General features: G+C 47.6%; 1 protein-coding gene across 3 annotated transcripts in view; it reads right to left on the reverse strand.

Annotated features, from left to right (window-relative positions):
* The window catches only part of PTPRG (protein tyrosine phosphatase, receptor type, G), a 775,476-nt gene that overhangs the window by 87,845 nt on the left and 661,952 nt on the right, over window positions 1-25,679 (reverse strand). For all 3 annotated transcript variants that reach the window (XM_010851541.1, XM_010851540.1, XM_010851538.1), the window contains 4 exons: window positions 23,826-24,010; window positions 20,767-20,875; window positions 15,865-15,914; window positions 13,275-14,037 (listed from right to left, as the gene is read on the reverse strand). In XM_010851541.1, the coding sequence (XP_010849843.1) occupies window positions 13,275-14,037; window positions 15,865-15,914; window positions 20,767-20,875; window positions 23,826-24,010 (1,107 nt within the window). The remainder of the gene's footprint in view (window positions 1-13,274; window positions 14,038-15,864; window positions 15,915-20,766; window positions 20,876-23,825; window positions 24,011-25,679) is intronic.

A 25,679-nucleotide genomic window follows, 5' to 3' on the forward strand; every position in this document is an offset into this window, starting at 1 on the left:
TTCGTACAGAGTCAGACACGACTGAAGCGACTTAGCAGCAGCAGCAGCAGTATCCATTACCCCCTCCTCTAGTCCTGCTGTGGGAAACCACCCTCCCTAACAGTCCTGGTGGGACAACTGTCCACGAGTGGATCCCCCAGTCTCCCGGCCAAGGGGAAGGAGCAGGACTCAAGCACACCCCTGCAGAAGTACCCAGATTCCTCCGCCCATCAGCTCCCACCACCCAGATCCCCAGAGAACCCATTTTCCCTCAAATCTGGTTCAAAAGCTTTTCCTTTGATCCCATTTCCCACCTGCCCCCTCACCCCATCCTTCTAAAGGCTCTCAGAGAGGCAGCCACATCTCTCTCTGCTCCCAGCACACATCGGCCACTCAACAGTAGCCAGCCTGGGGGTTAAGAGGGGAAGCTTGCGGAACAGTCGAGGATTCTCTCGGGTCGGCTAGCACCTCTTACCCCAGCAGCTCCTCCTCCTCTCTCTCAGGTCCCAAGGATCTTCACAAGTTCCCAGCAGACTCAGGTGAGAACCTAGTCTATGAACAGTGGGGTCGATGCCTGGAAATCTCCAGGTGGTCCACAGGAAGCTGAGGGCGGCGTGGGGTTGGGAAGAGCCCAGGAGCACAGAGACGGTCAGGAGAAGCACGTGGTGAGAAAGCAAAGGTTCCCTGATCGCAGGGAGAAGCCCACAGACACCTCCACCGCTGGCTGTAGGGCTCAGCGAGGATTCCTCCTGCTCTGCAGAAATGAGGCCAGCGTTCAGCCAGCCCCGAGCACCTGAGCTGGATGGACTACGTGAAGGGCTAATCAGGCTGGGTTTCCAGGAGAGAGGAGGTGGGCTGAGCAGGAAAGAGATAATTGGCCCTGGGAGCAGATTATTAAAGAGGCAAGACCTGGAGTGAGGAAGAAATGGGTTACAGCCTTTTTACTGGGTTTCCTCAAATGCAGTTGACCCTGATCCCCTCCTCTGTTTCATGCACAGGCGGAACCAGATGCATGCCCAGCTCACAGGTGACAAGACAAAGGCACGCACACTGATGAAAAACCTCAGCAGGGCACACGGAGGTTTATAAAGAGCCTCCCTAACCATGCTAGCCCATTTCTCGTGATACCATGTCCCAGAGGCTTCCGTTAGCATCTATCTGACAAGTCCCGACTGCGTGCCAGGCATGCTGAGACGGGGTGCGGAGGCAGGAAGACGTCAGACGGGAACAACTCTGTGTCTGTGGGGTGGGAATTTAAAGGGAGAGGAGCAGATGCATGAACAAGCAATTGGAATAAATGAAAGTGATGCCATGGCAGCACAAGGGGTCCCGGGGAACAGTGGTCTCAGCCCAGGGATTCTGGGGGGGCTTCCTGATGTTCAGATGGCAGCTGAAGGATGAAGGCGAGTTAGCCAGGTCAAAGGCAAGCATGGATGTGTTCTGGAGAGAGAGCACTGAAGTAGAGGGGGTATGAGGATGAAGTGGGGGTCCAAAATGGAGTTGGAGGCCCCATCAGCCAGGGTTTGTAGGCTGGATTAAGGGAACCGGTTTTAGGCCACAGGACATGTCCTGCAAGATTGTAAGCTGAGGCAGACAAGTGTCAGATGTACAATCTCTCCTTCTATACCATGCTTTCTTTGCAAAGCTCTGGTCACCGGCTGCAGAAAGAATCCGAGTTGCAAATGAGAATTTTGCAGGGCTCCAGCAGGGGGCAGCCCAGCCAGGTAATTATGTGGCTGGTGGTGCGGAATCTCAAAGCCAGGATGGTGCCCTTAATGGAAAATATGGCAGGAGGGCTGACATAAACGCCTTACAACCATGGAACTCACTTTCCACCCCAGGAAGCCCGGGCATACCCAGTGTCTTATTTCTTTCCTTTCCTTCTCACAGAAGAGGCTTCCTGTCTGGGCCACTGCATGGTTAGGCAGGGGCGGGGAGGAGGCAGAAGGCAAAGTCACATCCTGCTCATCCTCAAACCACTGAGAATGACCCTCGCCCCAAACTCCCTCAGATTTCACAACTGAGCTGTTTCTAACATTTCATCACGCCTGTGTGAGCACTTTTTTTTTTTTTTGAGAGGTTGAAGAAGTAAACTTATCTGAAGTCCCTTTCAAGACAGCCCCTTGAATGGTGGCATTTGTGGAAGAGAACTCAGACCAGCAACAGCTGGCAGTGAAAGAGAAAAATCTAAGGATTATTTTGACAGCAGTTTGGTCTCCGCCTGGACTAACGGCAGGCAGCGCGATCTGCCTAGGTCGTTTACGTAAAAGCCAGGCAAAAATAGGAGTGCGGCTGGATTTCCACTTGGGCACAACAAAGCTGACTGCATGTTAAAACTCAGAGTCCCGCTTTGTCTTCATGGTACCAGGAGCCTGGAATGTCACTCCATGGCCACTCAGTCATGCGCATCTCCTCCTGAGGAATCCCGCCCTGCCCCTGGTGACAGCATGGTCCTCCATGAGTGGCCTCCCCCACCCCATCGTCTCCTGCTACTCACCTCTGCTGCAATGGGATCCAGCCACATCCACCCATCCAGTGACCAGCTGGGCCATGATCCCACCTTTCAACCTCTGACCCTGCTGAGCTCACTGTCCGGGAGCACTGCTCCATCCTATCCTGGAAGCTCCTCCTGATCCCTCAGTCCTGGCTCAGGTGCAGGGATCACCTCCTCTGTGAAGCCTCCCGAAACCCTTGGTCTGTGCTCTCTGGAAGGTGCAGTAGAGATTACAGGTTTGAACCCTGGCTCTGCCACTTTCTACATGACCTGTAATTGATAACTGGCATCACTTGGGGCCTGGAGTTCTTCATCTATAAAATGGGGAGACAAGAACCTATTTCCCTGATGTGGCGGGAAAACTCAAGACACAAGCAGAGTGCTTAGAGGTGTGCCTGGCATTGAGCAAAAACTAAATAAATCCTCTAATCTTCGCTATGGTGATTGTCATCATGCACTTTTCTTACGGCACATGTAAGTTCAAGCGCTCTCTTATTTCTTACTGTAAGGTCCCGCAGAGCAGGCCGATGGTCTCCATATAGAACAGTAATAAAGCTCTGTCTCTTCCTAGTCATGCAACACTTGGGGAGTTACTTAAGCTCTTTGGGCATCAGTTTTGCCATCTGTAAGTGGAAATAATGATACTTCCCACTACAATGGGGTGGGAGGGGGGTGTGACAATTACATGAGCTAATTTGATAAAACCCTTAGCGTGCTGCCTGGCACCCATAAGCACCTACTTAACATTATCAACTGTGACGACCATCATCACCACCACCACCCTCTCCCTCTTCAGCACCTTAGCATAGCACCAGGCAGATGCAGAGCACTCGTCAGGTGTCTGCAGAATCTGAATCCCCTGTAATATACGAGGGCATGCATGGCAATCACAAGAACCTCGGGTGGGTTCTGGGGGCATTGGCAGTGGGGGCAGCCTGTGAGGTGACCACCAGAGAAGAGCCAGAACTTCAAAGTCTGTTCTAAGACTAGAGGTTCTTGCCATGCTTTAGGAAGAAACACTTGTCCTGTTGCCTGACTCAAGGTATGGCCCAGCAGGCCCTCAAAGGAGAAAGTGCCATCAAACAGTCAACCACTAGAAACTAACTCGGAACATATAACCTGCCACCTGAGCTGGGTCTACACTTCCTCCCCTACCCTCGGTCTCCCAACAATCTTCCCCACGCCAAGGCCCCAAACACTAGACCATACTACTGACTTTTCAGAGAAACCAAGGTCCTGCCCTCCAGGATTGCAAATTCTGACTACAAATCCTGCCTCATGCCTTTTTAACTCTGTGACTTTGGGTAAGTGACTGTCTCTGAGCCTCTGGTCGCTCCTCTATCAAGGGGAAACAAGAGGACAACACTCACCTCTGGAGGGACTTAGGGGAATTAAATAAAATAACCTATGCAAAGCAGACTATGCTAGATGCAAAAGGAAATCATGGGGCCTCTTTTTCAAAATTACTGAAGAGTTTCAAGAGGTGACAGCAGAACATAAATGTAAACACAGGGCCTTCTGAGCACAGGGCTGTGTGACTGCAAAGGTTGCATCCTCAGAAAGACGGCCCTGAGCAGCCAAGCATTCAGCCCAGTACCTGCGTCCAGAGAACAGTGGTTCTTCTCTTCCTTTCAACCAGGCGACACTGCTGACTTTGATAAAATTAGATGCTCCCAACTGTTAGGAGTAGAAAGTACCCTGATGCTGGGAAAGATCGAAGGCAGGAGGAGAAGGGAACGATACAAGATGAGATGGTTGGATGGCATCACCAACTCAATGGACATGAATTTGAGCAAACTCTGGGAGACAATGAAGGAGAGGGAGGTCTGGCATGCTGTAGTCTATGAAGTTGCAAAGAGTCAGACATGACTGAGTGGGTGAACAGTTAGGAGCAGCTCACTTGTATTTAGAGCCTCACTTGTAACCCAGCTACCTCCTGAACGGTCTAGCAGAGCCCGGCTGCCCAGCTCCAGGAGAGTCTGCCTCTCTTTGTGATGCCTGAACCCTGACACCAGGACAAGTGCAGGATTGCTGGGTTAACATGGCACCTTCTTGCCCCCATCTCTGATCTGTCCAGTTGCTTTGGTCTTACTAGCAGGACCAGCCCAGCCATTCCTGCCTGCCATGGGCAGTGTGAACTGGCAGCCCAAAGATGTGTGGGTTGGCACCCCTTCCCCTGGGAATTATTAATTAAATTGAGAGGCAGGTGCCAAGATTTCATAAACAATAGAGTTCAGCAAAAAATCAAAATCAAAAATTAAAAAAAAAACAAAAAAACTATCCAAAATCTCCCATATCACAGATCTGAATTCCCAGATGGCAAACATCAGCTGGAAGCAAGGCGCATACTCTCTAAGACAAGCTATGGCTCACTCGTTTGTCACAGTCCTCACCACTCCCTAACACAACATAAGACCTGCTTTCTTTATCCCTGGGTCCAGTGGCCAGCTCCCTCTGGCCAGTCGAATTCCAATCTGCAATATGGCACTCTGACGCAAGGAAGCAGCAGGAATGCACACGCATGCACACCTTATCACATGATAATGCTTTTGTAAAAGCCTTATCATCAAAAGCAAAAAGCATGGTTTAACAAAACTCCTGACCAGGATTCTGAAAACATCAACTTGACCAGGCAGCTTTCCCAATTCAGCTTTTATCCTGAAAGTGATTTTAGTTTTCAACCAATGAGAAGTGAGTCAGACTGTTGCTCCATCTTTACAGCATGGGCCATTCCCCTTTGTGAACCTAGAACCCTTTCATACTCTTTCCAGGGCTGCGTCTTGCTGTTCTGTGTAAAAGGATAAAAATGGGAAGTGGGTATCGACTTATGCCCCCTTCTCCTCCCATGGATGTGATGTGCAGATAAGGGGCTGCTAGGAGGGTCAGAAGATGTCAGGCCAGGCAGGCCTGGGACTCAGAGAATGATTTAGTTTCAGAAACATCTTCCAGTGGAAACGTAGAGCAAAATGCTAATATATAATCTTTGTTGAGCATTTGTGTGTGGAGGGCGGGGGAGGGTGAATGACCTCCCCACAGATCATCTTCCTCTTTTATTTCAGCATCCACAAGAATCTGAATAAACTGCTTCCATTCTGCTTTCTCAAAAAAAAAAAAAAAAAAGAAAAGAAAAACAGTTTTCAGTGGCATATGTCATCACTGAATTAATGCTGTTTGCCTTTTACTGGCTTGGCTCTCATCCCAGTAGAAGCAAATAAAAACGGAGTACAATGTACTATAAATGCTACAGGCAGGGAAATATCAGATGGACCCGTAGGAGACGCCTCCTACCCTGCAGGAAGGGCTCAACTTCTGCTTCGGGACAAGAACCTCTATGTGGTCAATACTGAAAGGGGCTTGGATCCCGACAGGCCACTCTCAGGAGCTGGGGAAAGGTGGATTTGGTCACATTTCAAGGGAGATTGAGAGCAGGACAACCTGCACACTCAAAATCTATAGCTGGGTTTAAGTCACAAAAAACTAGACTGTGTTTGTTTGGATAATGCCACTCCTTCAAAACCAGCTGCAGCTATGAATTACGGTGCTACTTAAAAAAAAAATAGTGTTAAAACACACATAAAAGTTACCATCTTTACCATCTCCAGGAGTACAGCTCAGTAGGGTTAACCATATCACAGTGTTGCTCAAGTGATTTCAAAGAATCTATTTTTCATCTATAAAATTGCAACTCTGTACCAATGAAATGACAATTCCCATCAGCCCCAGCCCCTGGCAACCACCATTCACCATTCAACTTTCTGTATGACCTGACTACTCTAGGTAACTCATGTAAGTGGCCTCGTGTGTGTGCGTGTGTGTGTGCGCACGCGCACGTGTGTGTGTTTTGTGACTGGCTCAAGGTTCATCTATGTTGTAGCCCTGTGACAGGGTTTCCTTCCTTTTTAAAGCTGAATGACATTCCACTCTGAATATACCACATTTTGTTTATCTATTCATCAGTCATTGGACATGTGGCTTGTTTCCATTCCTTGGAAACTTGGCCACTATAAATAACACTGCTAGGAACATGACAGTTCAAATCTCTCTTCAAGACCCAACTCTCAATCCTTTTGGGTAAATACCCAGGAATAGGATTCCTGGATCATACGGCAATTCTATGTTTAATTTTATTAAGAACGTCCATACTGTTTCCTAAGTGGCTACACCATTTTACATTCCCCTCAACAGGGCACAAAAGTCTTCGTTTTGCCACATCTTCAACAACACTTGTTGTTTTCTATTTTGTTTTTCGAGTTTTGCGCTAGCACCCCTAACAGTTGTAAAGTAAAAAGAAAGCTGCTTTTTTATAGGGCCGCAAAACTTGTCTTTATTTTCTGAAGCCCTGGCATTAGCTAAACTGCTGTTGAAGAGACATGACTGAGTCACAACTACAGATACTCTCCTGCAAGGGGACATGGGTTTCATGTTCCCATGACCGTGTCTGAGCTCAATTTACAGCATCCATCATGTCTCTCCATTTACATCATGACTAGGAGTTGCCATCAATAAGCCCCCTTACCATTTCTCACAGAGCTCAGACTCAAAACAATGCAAGCGTCACCTGTATTTCAATAAGGCGTTGGAACACTGAAGGCACTTGGTAAATCCCAATTTAATTCAAGTTCCATAAACACAGCAGGTCCTGGGTCCCAATCTACTGGAAATCACCACCATAGATGCTTCACTGCAACATCATGTGTCTCTGCCATTAACCAGGACTCATGCCAGACACACAGCCCCTTACACCCGGATCCTTTGCTCCAGCCTCTGTGAAAATCTGCTTGTTCTCGGTGAGGTCTGGTTTCCTACATCAAGAGGTATACAATCTGTCCTAGTCTCGGGATCACTGAGTGAGAGACAGAAACTTCCAAGGACCCAGACACTTTCTAGGAGGAAACTAAACCACACTGGTGCCTTCAGGGCACCCAAGCTAGTTCTTCTCAACACTTGTGGGAAAATCAGTCAGGAGCCGGGGCAAGCCATATGACGTAGAAGAGTTCTCCCCACAAAAGGAGCCTGAGCAACAAAACCAGGAAGGCTGGAAACTGTGACGACAGTCCGTACAAGATCCTGGTCTGATTACTTTAAATAAAGCATGCAGGGACTTCCCTGGTGGGCCAGTGGCTAGGACTCTGTGCACCTGTGCAGGGGGCCCAGGTTCGACCCCCTGGTCAGGGAACTAGATCCCACATGCCACGAGCAAGAGTTCGCAAGCCACAACTGAACATTCTGCACGCCACAAGGAAGGTTGCAGATCCCACACACTGCAGCTAAGACCCAGCAGAGCCAAAAAGCCAACCAAACAAAGCATGAAGCATCTCCCCCCATAAATCCCAGCTGAATTTCAGTCATGACGTCTGCTCTGTATTCATGAGCCTGTATTGCTACTTATTTCTGACCTTAAATTACCTCCTATTTTTTCCTCCCAAGTAAACATCTTTGAAAAGGAACTTTATGTTAACCTATAAATCTGAGTTTCTCCACCATGGCATTATGGACATTTTGGACTAAGAAATTCTTTGTTGTGGGACTGGTCTGTGTCTTGGGATGTTCAGCAGTATCCTTGGTCTCTTCCCATTACATGTTAGGAGCAGGTCCTGCTTCAGTCATGATAACCGAAAACGTTTCCAGATATTGCCAAATATCCCTGTGAGGAAAGGGAACACGCTCATCTCTAGGTGACCTTAAGAGTCTGTGCCAAAAGTGAAAAAATGGTTTCTTTTTACAAGGACACATTCAAATACTCACTTAATAATTAATAATTCATTGGAATTATTTGCCCACTTGGCGAATAAGCCCCAAGGGCAGGAAGCCAGCAGCACCAGGTGGGTTCAGGGCCTGTGTCTGACCCCCCGTCTCGCCATGCCTTGCTCAGGCAAATTCCTTAACCTTTGAGCCTTGGTTTCCTCAGGCTCCCAGGTGATGCTAGTGGGAGAGAACCTGCCTGCCAATGCAGGAGATTTAACAGACACCAGTTCAATCTCTGGGTTGGGAAGATCCCCTAGGGGAGGGAATGGCAATCTGCTCCAGTCTTCTTGCCTGGAGAATGGACAGAGAAGCCTAGTGGGCTACAGTCCATAGGGTTGCAAGGAGTTGGATACAACTGAAGTGACTTAGCACGCACGCCTCAGTTTTCCCACTGGTTTAAGGGCCACAAAGACAGCAGAGGCCCCCTGGGGTTGTGTAGAATAAGTGACATCACATTTTGGCTTTTAGAGCACACATCACCAGCATGGAACAAATATTAAGCAGCGATGCAATTGTTTCTAAAGATTTTCAAGCTGGGTTTCCTTAGAGTGTAAGTGTTCCCAAGAGGTACTCAAGATTTGCCCAAGGGAGAGAGGTGACTGGATCTTAGCACCCTCGACTCTGAGTCAGAGCAGGAAAGCAGCCCCAAGTCTCTGGCTCACTGAGTCTACTGCAGATTTACGTGTGTGCTCAGCTGCTTCAGTCATGTCCTTTTGATTCTCTGTGATGCCATGGACTGTAGCCTGCCAGGTCCCTCTGCCCACGGAATTCTCCAAGCAAGAATACTGGAGTGGGTTGCCATGCCCTCCTCCAGGGAATCTTCCCGATCCACAGATCGAACCTCAGTCTCCTGCATTACAGGCAGATTCTTTATCACTGGACCACCAGGGAAGCCCATTCCTAGCTCAGGGTTAGGACCAAAGTCAGTCAAAGGCAAGATCTGGTCTGGAGACTGTACTCTCCCGACCCCTGAACTGGAGGAGGCACTCAGCCAGCTTTCAGTGAATGAGTGTTTACATAATGGGGCTCTGAGCAAGATGCAGTCTGAAAAAGGAGTTTCCCAGGTATGAGGAAAAAAAAGGGAAAACCCCAGCATTAAATGATGAGTTTGTAGACTGTGCCCACCCTGAGATGCTACTGCTGGGGCATGCTGCGTACTCCAAGAACACTGTATTGCATCAACTGGCCTCTGGGGGTGTCTTCACCACATCTGGGCCGTGGCTGCTGAGGGAGGGACCCTGGCTGTTACCTGCCTGATTCCTGTATGTGTCTGAACTGGCCCCTTTCTTCTAGAGAATCGTTCTCTGTTCTTCCCTGCAAGTTAATACTGAAGATACTATTCATAGGATTTTTTGAAAAGATGTTATCAAACATCAAGGGGATTTAAATAAGCCTTTTGGAGATGCTGGTAAAAAAATAACACAATTTGTTTAACGTTAATGCTTTTTTTGAAGAGACTAAATATCGACTGGAAGAATTGTTTTTAACACGAAGAAAAAATAAATGTGGAACAGATTTACACAAATGTACATCCAGAGTCTTTAAAAGAAGTCGCCACTAACATTAAAATGATGGGGATTTCATTTAAAAAAATAAACACCAAGCTGGAGGAGGCAGATGGAGAAATGGGCAAGATGGATCGAGGCAAAGTGAGACCTTGGGGGTCATGCACAACATGGGGTTTTACCCTCAAGTTACTTATATCTTTTATTAACCAACGGGCCCACATGCATTTGCCTTCAATCTTGCCTAGCATCAAGGTCTTTTCCAATGAGTCAGCTGGCCATCAGGTGGCCAAAGTATCGGAAGGCACAAGGGGAAGAGGGTGGTGGAGGATGAGGTGGCTGGACAGCATCACCGATTCAATGGACGTGACCGACAAATGGGCAATGGGCTAATTCCGGGAGACAGTGAGGGACAGGGAGGCCTGGTGTGCTGCAGTCCATGGGGTCGCAGAGAGTCAGACATGACTGAGCAACACACACACACATTTCTGTGTAAAGCCACAGGGGTCAACAAATGATAGCCTGCTGATCAAATCATGCCCACTGCCTGTTTTTGAAAACTGAGTTTTACCAGAACTCAAATCACGTCCGCCCATTTGTGGGGTCTTTCAGGCTGCTTACATGCCACCTTGCAAAGAGGTATAGTTGCAACAAAGACTTACAGTCCACAAAGCTGGAAATGTTTGCTCTCTGGCTGTCTGCAGAAAAAGTTTGCTCATCTCTGGCTTAACCAAGCCCCACCACCACTCTCAAATTGGAACTACCTGAAATTCTAAAGGAAGATCCCTCTGACTTTGGGAAGAAGTGGACGATCCCATTGAGATGAAGGTGGAAAGGTAGAAGCTCTGCTTTACCAGTGTTGGGGGCAGACTGGAGTTTCTGGAGATTGTTTCTAGTGCCAGCTCGTTGGGGACCACAGTCTCCGCCTGCTCTTCAAAGTTTCAGGATGACTGCTGGAGACCTGCAAGGGGCTGCCTCATAGTCGCTCTTGCTGTCCTGTGGATCTCAGGCTGCGTGAAGCTCCTCTTCCCGTGTCACTGACAAGAAGGGTGGCTCCGTTTATCTGCACTAAGGGCTCTAGTTATGCCCACCTTACAGGTGAGGATGCTGAGCAAAAGACTGGCCTGAAGACCCTGTGAGAATAAAGGGCAGAGCCTCCTAGGAGGATCTGACTCCACAGCTACTCTGCCAAGATCGTGGACACTCAGATGCGTGCAGGGTTGAAGCTGGAGACTCACAGGTTCTGCATCTGAAGGCAGAAAACTCCACAGGTTTTACCAATTGTTTCTGCTCCCCTCTCCCTGGAACCAGCAACTTGACTGCCACTGCAAGGACTCATTTCCGCTCACCTGGACTGAATCCCAGGCCCCCACCCGAACCAGTGTCTCAAACTGCCAAAGCTTCAAGCTCTTCTCTTGGAGAGCTTTTCAGGAGTGTGGACAAAGAAATGTTTAAGAGGAGCCAGCTCGGAAGGCTACTTTGCCAGAGCCCCTAGCCTGCAAGCGTAACTGTTCAAGCCTGAAAACCAATTCCAGGTCCACTACTTGTCTGTGGAGAAACCACACTGGTCCAAGCTGCCTCAGTCCTCACCTCCTAACTCAACTTCCTGTGTCCATTCCTGCCTCCCTAAACGTCCACAGAGAGGCTGAAATGACTTTCTGGAAAAGTTCATCAGATGAGTAACTCTGCTGGGGAAATCCACCACTGGTTTTTCACACTGCTTAGAACCCAAGCCTCAGCATGGCTGACAAGCCCCTTTCTGAATTGAGCTCTGCTCTAACTCATCCTGCATCCCTGATCTCGGGGGTCCAGACACGCTGGCCCTCTGATGGCTCCCTGACTGATCCAAATTAGCCCCCACTTTAGGATCTCTGGACCTGCTGCTCCTATAGCCCAGAATGTTCTTCCATGAGTCACTGCCTAGCTAGCTTCTCACTACCGGGGTCTCCACTCAAATGCCCTTCCCTTGACCACTGGATGAAAACTGTCCCTGACCCCAACTCCAGCACTTGATGGCAATGTATTCATTTACTGGAACACTCTCAAGCTTTTCCATTAGAACATAAACCTCAGGAGAACACAAGCCTGACTAGATCTAGAGTCTATTCCCAACGCCTAGTCCAGTGCCTGGTATTAAGCGGGTACCTCACAAGTATCTCTTTTAATATCTCCAAATGCAAGAAATCCAACTTTTCCACATCAATTCCTGTAGGGAATGTCACTGCTCCTGCAGGAAGAGCTGCAAACAGCTTCCCAAGTGGCTTGATATTTCCTTTACTTGATTCTTAGAGGGCCACTCTGCACCTTCCCCTAAAACCGGGACAAAGTGAGCAGCACCCGCAGCAGACCCACACTTTAAAACATGAGTCCATACCATCTTTAAGGAGGAACGTAATTCAAAACATGAAAATTTATTCTAAGTTGTATCTTAACATACGAGGTCTCAGCTTTAGATGAATTTTAATGTTTACAAGTGCAAAAGCAAATAAATATTTACCAGTTGCTTTTTTTTTTTTTTGCACTCTTATAACTCCACAACAGCTTAGACGCAAAAAAAAAAAAAAGAAAGAAAGAAAAAAATTGTTACTAAACATCTTGTAGTCTGGCAAAAGAGAGACTTTCTTATTAAGAAAACCCCCACAACAATAACAACCCCTCATGTTCAGGACTCCCTTGTAAAAACTACCAGGATGTTTCAATAAGATGTGAGCATAGGACAGAGCCACAAAATCACCCCTGGCCAGGAAGATGGGGATCATGTCCTCCCCGCCGAGGGCAGACCAGCTGTGCCCTGGAGTCATCATCCATAAAACGCACAATTCCGAGCAAATGGGGCACTATTTCACAAGCTGGGATGAGCGAATCCCAGTTCTCCCCACGCTGGAGGTTCTCACCCCTGTAGTTTTAATATAAAGTCACTTCCCCCGAGTGGCCGTTGATGGTTAAAATAGCTCCTTGCCCTCTTCCTGATTCTTTTCTTTGACACCACCCTATTTCTTTCCTTCACTGTGATCGTTCACAGTCTCCACCAACTGTTAGCTAGGTTTCTGGCTTGCCCATGGATCTGCTTGCTTGCTTTCCAACCTCTCTATTTCCTAACTTCCCTGGTTCGGGCTCCTCTTTTCCCCCGTGAGCTTCAAGCCGCAGGCATCATGCTCACCTCAGTCAGCACCCCGGCAAGCGACTGGCACCGATCAGGCAGCCCAGAAACACAGGGGCTGCGTAAGAGCCTAAGCAAAGAAATCGGAAAGAATACATTTCTCAAGATGGATGTCTTTTTCCATCATGTACTTCACGGTATGGCCGAAGTGCCTGGAGTTACTTAAGCAAGTCGACTTTACCAGGAAGCAAGTATGAAGGCAAGACTTAGTCGAGCCACTTTAATAGAAGAGGTGATTTTTATCAGAAGAAAATATTAAGAGACACACACACGCACACAATTCCAGGAATACTAAGCACTCTCTGGATCTTCCCTCTCTGCTCTCAAATATTTCTTCAAGGGTAAGACTGTTCACATCAGCTTGAGGGCTCAGGGGAGGGGCGGCGCTTACCTGGGTTAACAGTGATGAACCTGCTGTCCTCGGGAAACCGGTCCCCTGGGGGCACGGGCTTCCTGGATGGCATCTCGGGCCTCGCAGGATCACTGTCTTCGTCCTGCTCCTCTGTGACTGTGGGGGGCACTTGGGTGGGGGTGACCGAGAGGGGGTCCAGGGCGTCCTGGGGCCGGGCGGTGGGGATGGCAGTGCGGGCCCGCTCGCGCCCGGATGTAGTCTGATGCGCGCCCTCCTGGGCAGCGGTGCCGGGGGCCGAGGGCGCAGCGGTGGGCTGGGTGTGGTTGCGTGCCCGCGGGGCGTGGGTCACCCCACTCCGCTCCTTCTTCTCGGAGTCCTTCTCGCCTTCCTCCTCGTGCTCCCGCTCGCCGTCCTCGCTCTCGCTCTTCTCGTCCTTTTCACTCTCCTCCGCGCCCTCGCCGTCCTTGCTGGGCGCTGAATCGCCGTCGGCGCCTGGGCTGGCCAAGGCCTCGGTCGTGGCCAGGACGGGTCTGCCGGCCTGCTTGCTGGCCGAGGCGGCCGTAGGCAGGCGCGTGGGCCACACAGTGCTGGGGAAGGAGGAGATGCCGCCGCCGCTGAAGCCCAGGCCGGCCAGGAGCGTGCTGGTGACCACGGAGGCCACGGTCGCCTGGCTGCCGCTGGACGATGGGCCCATCCCAGTCGCCATGGAGACAAAGGAGAAGGGGATGCCGGAGGATGTCCAGGTGGAAGAGCCTGAGCTGATGGGGGCCATGTCAGCTGAAGAGGCCGGCGATGCTGTGGGCTTGAAGGGGTTGCCCAGGGAGGTGGGGGGAAGAGAGGGAGGAAGAGAAAGCAGAGTGTCAGTCACTGGGATTGGGAACCAGGCCCTGGATGCGACCCCCCAAAGGCTTCCACTCATCTTCACCTTTATTCTCAGAGTCTCCCAAAGGCTGGTGCCAAAGCTGACAACAGGCCATCTGTGGCTGACCATCACCGCTCTTCATGTTTTTATAATTACTTAAAATTTGTAACCTATGTCTTGAACCCAACTTCAACTTTTCACTGATATTGCTCAGGAGGAGGAGGCTAAGTGGCAAAAAAGTAAGCAGCATTCATGCTGCTGGGTTCTCTGCCCACCTGGGAAACCCTGTCTGAAAGGCAAACATCAAATAAGCAATACCCGGGCAACACTGGACAGTCACGCGTTGCTGGGTGACACTGGAGGAGGCAGGAGCTCTTGCATTCACTGCGGCACTGTGGGCAACTCGCAGCCCTGAGGTCTACAGAAGCTCCAGGATCCGGCCGCACATCTTAAAGTGAGGAAGTGGATGGACAGAGGACAGTGGCCGCTACATGTCTGCAGTGGCCAGATCAGAAGTCGGGCCACGCTCTACACTGCAGGCCTTGGGAGCCGGTTTACACCCACATCCCTGGGTCGGGTGCTGTACACCTGCCATATCTGATTTCAGACTCTCCAGATTTAATCATAGCAAAACACATGCTTGTATAGATGACAGTAAGAGTTCCATTTAAAAAGCTCCAACTATGTGCCTGGGCATCCCAGGCTCTCCCAGGGACACACGTGGACATCACCCCACTTTACAGGTGAAGAAAACGGGGCACAGAGAGGTTAAGCAGCAGTGGTGCGGCTGACTAGGAACAAGTCTCAGCTCATTCTTCCCATCCTACTCAATCAGGCTTCATGGGGGGACTGTATTTGCACATGGTATCTTACAAAAATAAGTGCTGCTCTGACTTATTCGTTTATTTTTAGTTCTTGAAACCTCATATGAAGAATCCAGAATTCCATCCCATCATTTATGTAGTTAAAAGTAATACAGCCAGAACCACTTAGATTTCACTACTGTCTCATCAAATTTCAGTTTGAAAAGTCTATAGTTTAAATGATGATCAAGTTAGCAAATGATGAGTTATTAAGGTGGTGAATGAAATGCCAGGTGCCACCCCCGAGAAGGCACTGGAGACAGAGCAGTCAGATAGCCTGGCTTGAGCATGATACCTCACTTGCTCTCTGGGAGATGCTGGGCATATTAACTCACTGAACCTCCACTTCTTCATCCATAAAATGGGAGTCATAGTAATACCAAACTTGTGGGATGCTGTGAGGGGTAAATAAACTAATACTCTGTGCCTGAAACCCAGGAAAAACTTAATATATTGTAGGATTTGTTATCACCAACACTGCAATTATTATTATAAGTAGTTGTACTACTTGTTGTACTAGTTGTACTAGAAAGGAGAAAACGTAGATACTGAGGCTCCAGACATGTGCAAATTCATATAACTTTGGTCAAATAACAACCTTTCAATCTTAGCCTGTCCCTACTCCTTTGCATTCTTACATCCTATGATCTCACAAATTATAAACCATTAAAAAATTTTATCTTGACAAAAGCAATACAGTATAACACTGCTGGCTTAACTCTGTTGCACAGCTTTTTAAAATAATGCACTGTACTGAATTATATGGAGTGTGTAATTTATTCAGTTTTTTAACTAATTCTCATTGAGCAGTTTGACAATATCATACTGCCACCTTGCGGTGACAGTTCTAAATGCATGCATATTACCAACCAGCCATGACAAAGCAATTACATTCTCTACTTACCACTCCTGTTTTGACAATTCTGGTCCCTTGGAATATTCGAGTGGTATTAGCTGAGAAGCAAAGAAATTATACTGTAAACAGCAGAACTTTCTTGTTGTTGTTCCAACAAAACTGTACTTACCTACACAAATCTGAAAAACATAATTTTTACATGTTATAAATACTCTTCATTTTTTTACCCCCTAACTATCAAAAAATGTGAAACCCTTCTCAGTTTGTGAGTCATCAAAAAACATGCAGATGGCCGTATCTGGCCATATCTGTGGGTCATAGTTTATGACTCTTGTCTTAAGCTCTTAGTTTAAAACTTTACAAAATTGTAATCATTTTCTTAGTTGAAATAAAACTTACATACAGCAAAATGCACAAATCTTCAGTGTAGAGGCAAATTAATTTTTTACTGCTGTATAACTCGCCCTTATATTAAAATACAGACATTCTCCAGCATCCCAGAGGTTTGTACATGCCTCCACAGAGGTGCTCTCACGACCGCTCTGACCTTTGTCAACATTCTGTGTTTTTGAACTTCATAGTATTCCATTGTTACTCTCTATTGTCTTTTTTTTTGGTGATAATGTCTTATATTATCCTTTCAGGGACTATAATATGCATCTTAAACTTATTACAGTTTACCTTAAACTAGTACTTTTTATCTCTTCCTAAAAAAATATAACAACTGTAATCTATTTGTCAGACTCACTTTTTGTGCTGATCTCAAAAACAATAGTCCTATATAAAATAAACATTTGCTTCCCATACATACATGGCATTGAGAAAGGTACAAAAACCCCACTAAATTCCCAAATAAATAACATTTGTATCTGCTGGAGTTTTTACCTAAATTAGAAGTGGGGCAAGTACTTGAACTATTTTTTATTTGCCCTGCAAACTTAAAAAAAAAACAAACGAATTCACCATCAACATTTTAAACAGCAGCTTTAACCTGAAAATCCCAATTTCCTCCTCATCCTGAAGAAAAATTGCAATTTTTGGCAAAACTGAGTTCACCTTCCTACAGGGCCATATTTGGCAGGGGCTAAGCGTCCATCACCCCCTTTCAAAGGGCACCTCTCCAGTTTTCCATGTGGTCCTGCCTCATTTGTATGTGGTTCCCTGCTGGGCCACAGGGCATCTACATTTGCACCCCCCAACTTAACAATATATTCACTTTGCTCAGCTGGAAAGTGAAACGTGTGAAGAGACAACTGTGGGGAATAGACTGATCTACACGTCAATACAACCAGGTCAGATGAGGCAGCCCAGGAAGCAAACAGTCCTTGCCTGGCACTAAATATAACCTCCCACCATCAGTGAGCTGCTTCGGAATCAATACTGTGCTGCCTCAGACAGGTATACACACCTCCCTTTGTTAACACAGGAAGAAAGCTTCCCAAGAAATCTGCTTTTCCTGCCCTTTACAAAGGCCTTAATTTAAGGCCAACAAACTCAGTGGCCACTCCATCACTGTGCCTGTTTTCATTGATCTTGAACAATTCCCATTGGGGTCAGTGCTAGTCGTGATGACTAGGAAGCTTCTACTGGGCCTTTCAGATCACCAGTCCATCGGCCTGGTGGAATTCAGGGATGGGGGGAAAAGGAGACACATGTCTCCACTGAGCTGTCAGGGAGATGTAGCTTCTTCTTGCAAGAGGAACGGAAGCTTGGAGTCTCAGCTCTATTTAGCAGGACCATCCTGCGTCTCTGTCTATGACTGAAGTGGGATATTTCCCTGCTGCCTTACAGTTGCTGGAGCTATTTTGAAGTATCATTTATGTTCACTGCTACTCAGAAATCACCATCACTAACAGACCCACCACTTGTCATTTAATACTTTCATAAAAGAAGTGCAGCAATGACTACGTTGCCGATTTGCGTGTTTAAAATATTTTGACAACTGTATCTAAGTGTAATTGGTTTCCTTTCCTATGTATTTTAATTATTTATTTTAAACCATTCTGAGAGAGGATCTGATGGCTTGGCCAGGCTGCCTGATGGGTCTGTGGCTCAAAGAGAAGGCTTACAAGCCCTTATTTTCCATGACTGCTGAGACCTGCAAAAAAACTTTTGAACACTTGGCAATCAATCTTTCGAGCTGTTTGTTGAAGACCCAGGATACAGGATAATATTTATGCTTTGGGGTGGTCTGTCGTTGTGTATAAATGACTGGGCTTTGGAATAAGAAACTGGACTCTGCTTAGTAATCAAATGATTTTTTTGGGGGGAGCGGGGGACAAGTTACTAAATTGCTCAGAACATCATTTCCCCCTCTAGAAAATAACGTCTGCATTACAAGCTGCCATGAGGTCAGATGAGATGACTTAGGGCCAAACACTCTGTAACTGGGAACCACTCCACAGACAATGATCACCATTATTATTATCATACTTACTACAGTAAGGTAAGCATAACTTATTTATTATGTTATCCAGGACATAAATATTGTGTTATTTACTATGTGCTGTGCTTTGTCGCTTCAGTTGTGTCCGACTCTTTGTGACCCCTTGGACCACAGACTGCCAGGCTTCTGTGTCCATGGGATGTTCCAGGCAAGAACACTGGAGTGGGTTGCCATTTCCTCTTTCAGGGGATCTTCCCAACCCAGGGATGAAACCTGTGTGTCCTGCATCTCCTGCACTGCAGGCGGATTCTTTACCACTGAGCCACCGGGGAAACCCATTATTTACTGTAATAATGAAAATATTCCACATGGTTTTCTCATGCTGCCAAATTAGAGGCAAACTTAATCAAGGGGAAACCTAATTATTCTTAATAAAGTGCCCATGAAATTCCCTATGTTTCTTTCTTTCCCTTTTAACAGTCAACTCTTAAAAGTTGATCTGTTTTGAACTTTGGCCTCTACTGCTCACAAGCTCCTAGCTGGCTCATCAGAAAAGGTGTGCTAGCTGCCCTGCAGAGTTCATTTTTCCACTGCCCACTGGAAGGTGCAGGGAAGATCCTAAGGCCACTGTATGTCCCTTGGTCAACATGCAGGGACAAACACTGGTACAGAAAATGAGTGAATGCACGTCTACCCCTGAGCAAGGGAAGTCTTCAGGCCAAGGAGGCACTGCTATCTTTAAGGAGTCACTGTGGTCAGACATTTTAACTATTCCGTGCTCGGAATTTATAGCTGATGAGGCTTTTGGGAACTGCATTATATTACAAACATTTCATTTTTCAAAGTCTGTGCAGAAGCCAGTGAGCTCAGGGGCCTATTAATCAGGAAAGGCGGTTTTGCAGTTAGAACGGTTCCTAGTTAGAACGCATGGGCGGCCTAATCATGATTTATGTGCCCAAAGTTGCCGGGCCCCGACCTCAGCAAGCGCGCGCGCTCTGGCTTCCCCTGCTGTCTCCTGTGGGCTGGCCCACACAGACCTGGCCTTGGCCTGTGGACTCTCCTCAACACAAGCAGATGGGCCCGTACATTCAGGTGGACACACAGTGAGTGCGATTTACTCGTGAAAAAAATACAGCCATGCTAATTTCAAGTAGTTTAAACGGAAGGATGAGCTGATGTGAATGTCAGCAAAGGCTCTTTCAATACTAGATGCAAACCTGCAAAGCTAGAAGGGATCCTTGGAGGGAATCTCAGCTGAAGGGGTTCCTACTCTGGGTTCATCACATATTATCTTTTATACTAAGCCTCACACTAAGGGGATACTGAGCATTGGTTCTAGGCTCTGTGCTAATTACGTAACATGAATCACCCTGTCACTTGACAAGGGCCCCATGAGGGCAGTACTCTCCTAACTACCACCTTCAGACCGTGAAATTGCAGCTTAGAGACAGTCAACATTTTCAGAGTCACAGAAAGATCACGTGGCAGCCAAGACTCAACTTGAGGCTCTCATGTCAGGGCCCCGGCCCTGAGTCAGCAACTTCTCCATCTCTCATTGCATGCCTGGTACCTGAGCCGTCTGGTTCAAATTCAGATTCCTGGGCCTCATCCTCTGAGAGTCCGAGATGATTAGTCTGGGAGGGGCCCGTGAATGTGCATTTTTCACAGGATTCCAGACAGTGAAGCCGGATCTACAGTCTACAGGTTTCTGAGACCCCGGAAGCTGTGACATGCAAACTTCTGGCATGTTCTAGGGAAAATGTCCAAAGCCTTCATCCCAGATACATAACTCACAAACGTTAAGCAGCACTGGCCTGGTTTGTGTCTTTGAAACTGAGGATCCAGGAAGTAAAGAACCTTCCCAGGGAGGACATCAGACAGGCAGAGCAAAGCCTGATGCCCTGGTCGCTCCGTCCACACTGGTCTCAGTGCACTTCACAAAACCAGGTCTGCCAACTACAGCCCACAGGCCAGCTGCCAATTTTTGTCAATCAAGTTTTACTGGAACCAAGACTGAGTTGATCGTGGGGCAAGTAAGACAGAGAATATCCTGTCTTCATGCAAAGTTTTGATTTTTTGCTGCTGTTCATGGGTATTTTACATTGATTTTGGTTTAAAAAATATTCCATTTAAAGATGACATCTTTAATGACATTTTGATGACAAAGTTTTTAAGTGCTTCTTTAAATTCTTCACCAAAGTGAATTCTCCTCTTGCTGTGCCCCAAAGCTGACCTGAAACATTCCACTAGATCCTAAATCAGCTAAAAATCCAAAGACAGTACTCCTCCATGTGACTAGGAGCTGATTCTATGATCTGACACAGTTGTAGACACATGCTCGGATCTCCATGGATGGAAAATGATGGTAATTGTAAAAAATAATCACGTCACCCTTCTTCCCCTCCTCTGGCCTGTGAAACCTCCCAGGCTTTTCAGGTGTGACTGCAAAACCCACACTGGTGTTTAGGCCAGGTTGGTAGTCTCATGTGCAAGTACCTGAACAGGAAAAAGGACAAAGCCCAAAGGAGAAGGGCTCAGGGCAGACGAGAAGGCCAGCTCCTCACCTTGGAAGAGCATGGTCTGGCTGAAGTCACTCCTCATGTCATTGCGACACACGGCCTGGACCCGGAACAGGTAAAGGCTGTCAGGGGAGACGTGGCTGATGGTGGCTTTCTGCAGGGTGAGGAAAGGACAGGAGTGAGCTGGTGCTAAAGGCCAGAGCACACTGTACATTCGAAAGGCAAATGTAAAAGACTGTTAAGCATCACATGTAGGTTGCTGGGTACCATGGCAAAGCCCAACAAACACGACGCTTCCTCACTGACCAAAGGCTCCCTCCGAAAGGAACAAGCATTCAGAAGTAACCTCACCTGGGAATATGTTTTCAACACAAAAACATGTAGAGTAAGAGAAGGAATACCAGTCTCGACACAGATGCTGGACTCTGTCTTGGAGCGTGCCTTCAGCCCTGTCTGTACCCATGAGGCTGGGACTTGTATCAGAACTGCTCTACCTTGTAAACGATAATGATTTACCATCTAGAATCATCAAGTGCACTGAATTTCCAGGGCCGTGCAGAGTTTAGAGCAGCCACAACGAAGTCTCTGTGTTACTGTTTCCTTGCAGTTTAAAGGCACTATTGTACCTAGACCTTGGATAACACAAGGCACGAAGCCGGAAGAATACTTGACTGGAAGTCCGAGGACAAGAGATCTACCTGTGTCATGCCACTCACCAGCTGTGTGATTCTGAGTCAGCTGCTCACTGTCTTTTGGCCTCTGCTCCCTCCAGCTGTTAAGCAGAGAGAGTAAGATTTCCCTCGCAGGGTTCTTGTGAGGGCTGTACAACACAGGTCAAGCAAGCCTCGCACATTGGTAGTCCTCACCGCACAATAGAAACCATGCCCCTGGTCTAACACAGGGGTTGGCAAGTGACAGCCCACAGCCCCAATCTGGCCCACTGTTTGTTTTTTGTAAATAAAGTTTTATTGGCACACGGCCACACCCATTCATTTCTCTGTTGCTGTGGCAGCTTTCGCCCTTCAGTGGCAGAGTCGAGTAGTTGCCCATAGATGCCTTAAATCCTAAAATCTTAACTCTCTGACTCTTTCAAGAGAAAAGTTTCCCAATCCCTGGTCCCAAGTCAGGAGCCAAATCCAGATCCCCATCCCGCAAAACTTTACTCCAAGAGACTTTTAAAAATCAGAAAATGGAAAATGCCTAAAAAGTTGGCAGGGCTTGCTTACCCAAAGAAACAAATAGTAAAGGCAACTGATTTTTAGAGACTCCCTGATGTTGAAATGTCTCGTCACTGAATTCTGGGCCAGGTCCAGAAAGCAGCTCTGGGAGCTTAACCACTGAGTGGGTTTCCCCCAAGGTAGCTATTGAAAACCTCTGCAGAGGCATTAACAAGTTACTGTGGCCATGCCTGCTGCCTGCTGCCTGGCAAAATGTATTCCTGGGTAGAGCGGGAGGTTGGGGTCCAGGTATTTCACTTTCAGCCTACTTTTGGAAAAGGCAGGCAACAACACCTGTTCCCCAGGTTGGCAGTGAGGGTGTGTGTGTGTCGGGGGGATGCTGGCAAAAGCCAGGAAAATGCTTGGGAAATGTTTCTGGGCCACAAGAATCCTAAATTGGAGAAAAGCTTTGCTGCCACTAAGTCAGCACTCTCAACTTCTTGAGGAATTAAGAAAATTAATTTTGTGTGTCCCCAAAGAAAAGAACCACCCCTAGAAATCCTTATAAAAAAAGAACTTGCTGTCAAAGCATGTTTTTCTCTACATCTCTCTCTCTCTCTCTGAAACTCATTTATGCCTCAGTCTCTAAACCTGTGACCTCGTCTTCTGTGCAGAGCAAAAATCTTCGCTTCCTCTAAGCAGGGATTTATTAGAATTCACTCTGAGCCGGTATCTATTCATCTTTGCATGTTTAATTATCTCCCACTTAGTATAAGAAACCGAATAAGGGCCCAGCTAGTTTCTGCTGATTAACGCAAGCCCCCTCAGCTCAGAAAGAGAAACCTCCCTCCCGGACTTCTGGTCCTGACAAGAGAAAAGGTTAAAACATATCACAACCTAGGGTGCCTTTCAACAGATTCCTCTCCGATTTCATGAAGCTCATCATTCCCTAATGTGACCCAGATAACAACGTCTAGTGGGGAAATTGAAAATATAAATGGAAATGAAGTAAAAGAATCGTCATCTGAAGCAATACGAAAAGTATTATACTGTAAGTGATTGAACGGGCCCTGGGGACTCTGTATTGGGAAGAAAAAAAGCAGTAACAGTCATTAAGAATCCCACTCGGTGCTATTACATTTTTCATGTACATATACAATGATGGGCTTCATTATCCCAAAGACTTCTTTTGATTAACAATAAATGCCAGGCTTTCAAACCCAAATGTGTCGCTTTGAGTTTCTGGGCAAAGATGTAAAGACCAGCGCTTGTTGGAGTGACTGCTTTTCTAGGGGAAGAAGACTTGGCTTCTGCAAACATCTGTTCTCAAGGGCCTTGTTGGGGGCTGGCGACTAAATATTTATGCACATCTACGATGAAACACGGAACTGGGCACGTGTAGCTCAAAAGTGAAGTCAGGTATTACAGGGTCTGAGAGCCTGAGAACTGTGGTTAAATATGGCGTGGTCGCCGGGGTCTCGCAGGTAGAAGGCGTGAGGCAGATGAAATGTGACAGAAGGGAGCGGTGGGGACTGCAGAGGGTTGCCTGGTGGGGTTGACAAGAGAAGGAGTGGGGAGGAGGAGGGCAGAGGGGGGAATGACTGCAGTAAAGTAGCAGCGAGTGCCTGGCCCCACTGTCCGGGGCATTTACAGTAACACTATCAGATGACGAGGGCTTCCTGACGTCTCTTTTTTAAATAATGAAAGAAAAAGCAGTCAGCTTTGAAGAGCCTAACTACAAGCAGATGAACTCTTCCTGGCGGTGTGGCCGGCAAGTGTAAGGGCGGGATGGAGCTCAAGCAGGCCTTGCAGTGCTGTCCACGGCAGTACCCGCTTCACCAGGAAGGCGGCACGCGGCTGGAATGTCGCAGAGGAAGCACCCCCGGACATGCACGGGGGCCCCCCTCATTGCTGTGGACGCCCCGACTCAGAACAAGGCGGTCTTACCAAGTCCTTGTCGCTGTCCTTGGTGAATGTCTTCTCCTTCTCGTCCTCGTTCTTGGTCCAGCTGTAGGACACCATGTAGTTCATGATGGGCGGGTGGTAGATGGTCTCCGGCTGACTCCAGGACACCTGCAGCGCGGTCTGGTTCAGCGGCTGCACCTTCATGTGGATGGGCGGGGAGCTGCAGACTGGACACAGACGGCCAAGCTCAGTGCCAAGCTCAGCGCCAAGCGGCACCACGGGCCCAATGCCCCGAGCTCCTGAAGGCCACAGCCGCAAAATGCTGGTGTGTGAGGACAGGGAGTATCCACACTCCCGCCACTTAGATCCTCCCCCTGCTAACATTTCCCCACACCTGTTTTCCCTCTCTCCTCCTCTTTCTGTACACACACACACACAACACACAGACACACAACAGACACACCACACACAGACACACAACACATAGACAACACACATTTTCCTGCTTTATCCCTGAAAACAAGTTATATACATTCTGAACTTCACTCCTTAATACTTGGGTCTGTATCTCCCAAGAATAAGGACATTCTCTTCTGTAATGGCGAGGATCCGAGTACCTGTGTGCCCCTAAATTCATGTGCTGAAACCTAATGTCCAAGGAGATGGTCATAGGAGGACGAGCGTGGGGAGACAAGTAGATCGTGAGGGTGGAGCCTCCGAGAGTGGGATGAAGGTCCTGATAAGACCCCAGGGAGATCTGATAAGGTCCTGATAAGACCCCTTCCCCACATGACAACATAGTGAGAAGACGGCTACAAGAAGCGAGTCCTCACCAGAGAGTGAGTCCAGCTCCTTGATGTCAGACCCCTCAGCCCCCAGAACTGTGAGAAATAAACTTCTGTTGTTTTAAGACACCCAGTCTATGGTGTGTGATATAGCAGCCCATGCTGACTACTCTCATATCTAAGAAAATAAACACTAACTTGATATCTGAAACATCATACACATTCCAATTTCCCTACTTGTCTCCAAAAGGTTGTCTACAACCCTTTCCCCCCACATCACAGGTTAAATTCAGTTGTTATAATGCGTTAACTTCTTTTAATCTTGCCTAGTCATCTGGCCTTTGCTTCCACAACAAAATTTTTGTTAGAAACCAAGGCTGTTTGACTTGTGGAATGTCTCAACTAAAAATAGTAGATCAAATTTTACTGGAAATAGACCAGAGTGTAAACAAATAAAATTAAAAATGGGACTTCAAATCATTTTTAAAGCAAAGGCACAAAAGGTCAGGATAACTCTCTTGGGAGCAGGAGGACTCTGTAGTAGGTAGAGCACAAGGAAAAGTCAGGCTAATCCTCCCACTTATTCCTTCTGGCTGGTGGTTCTGTACCTGTCTACAGACAAGCCCATTTAAGGGCCGAGAGCGCTGAGTCAGCCTTTAAATGGCATTCTGGCTCTCCAGACGACCTCCTTCCCAGTGGCCGTGGTTCCTGCCTCCATGGGGCTTCCACTCTGAGGCAGGGTTTTTCTTTTTCTCAAAAGACATTTTTGAATTTTTTATTTATTTTAATTGGAAGAAAATTACTTTATAATATTGGGATGGCTTTTGCCATACGTCAGTATGAACAGGCCTTCGGCATACATGTGTACCCTCCATCCTGAGCCCCTCTCCCCCTCCCTCCCCAGCCCGCTCCTCCAGGCTGTCACAGAGCGCTGGCTTTGGGTGCCCTGCGTCATGCATCAAACTCGCCCTGGCTATTTATTTTACATACGGTAACGTGAATGTGCCGTGTGTGCTTGGTCGCTCACTTGTGTCTGACTCTTTGTGACCCCATGGACTGTAGCCTGCCAGGCTCCTCTGTCCATGGGGATTCTCCAGGCAAGAATACTGGA

This window comes from Bison bison, unplaced genomic scaffold (genome assembly GCF_000754665.1).
Source record: "Bison bison bison isolate TAMUID 2011002044 unplaced genomic scaffold, Bison_UMD1.0 scf7180017864304, whole genome shotgun sequence".
NCBI lineage: Eukaryota > Metazoa > Chordata > Mammalia > Artiodactyla > Bovidae > Bison > Bison bison.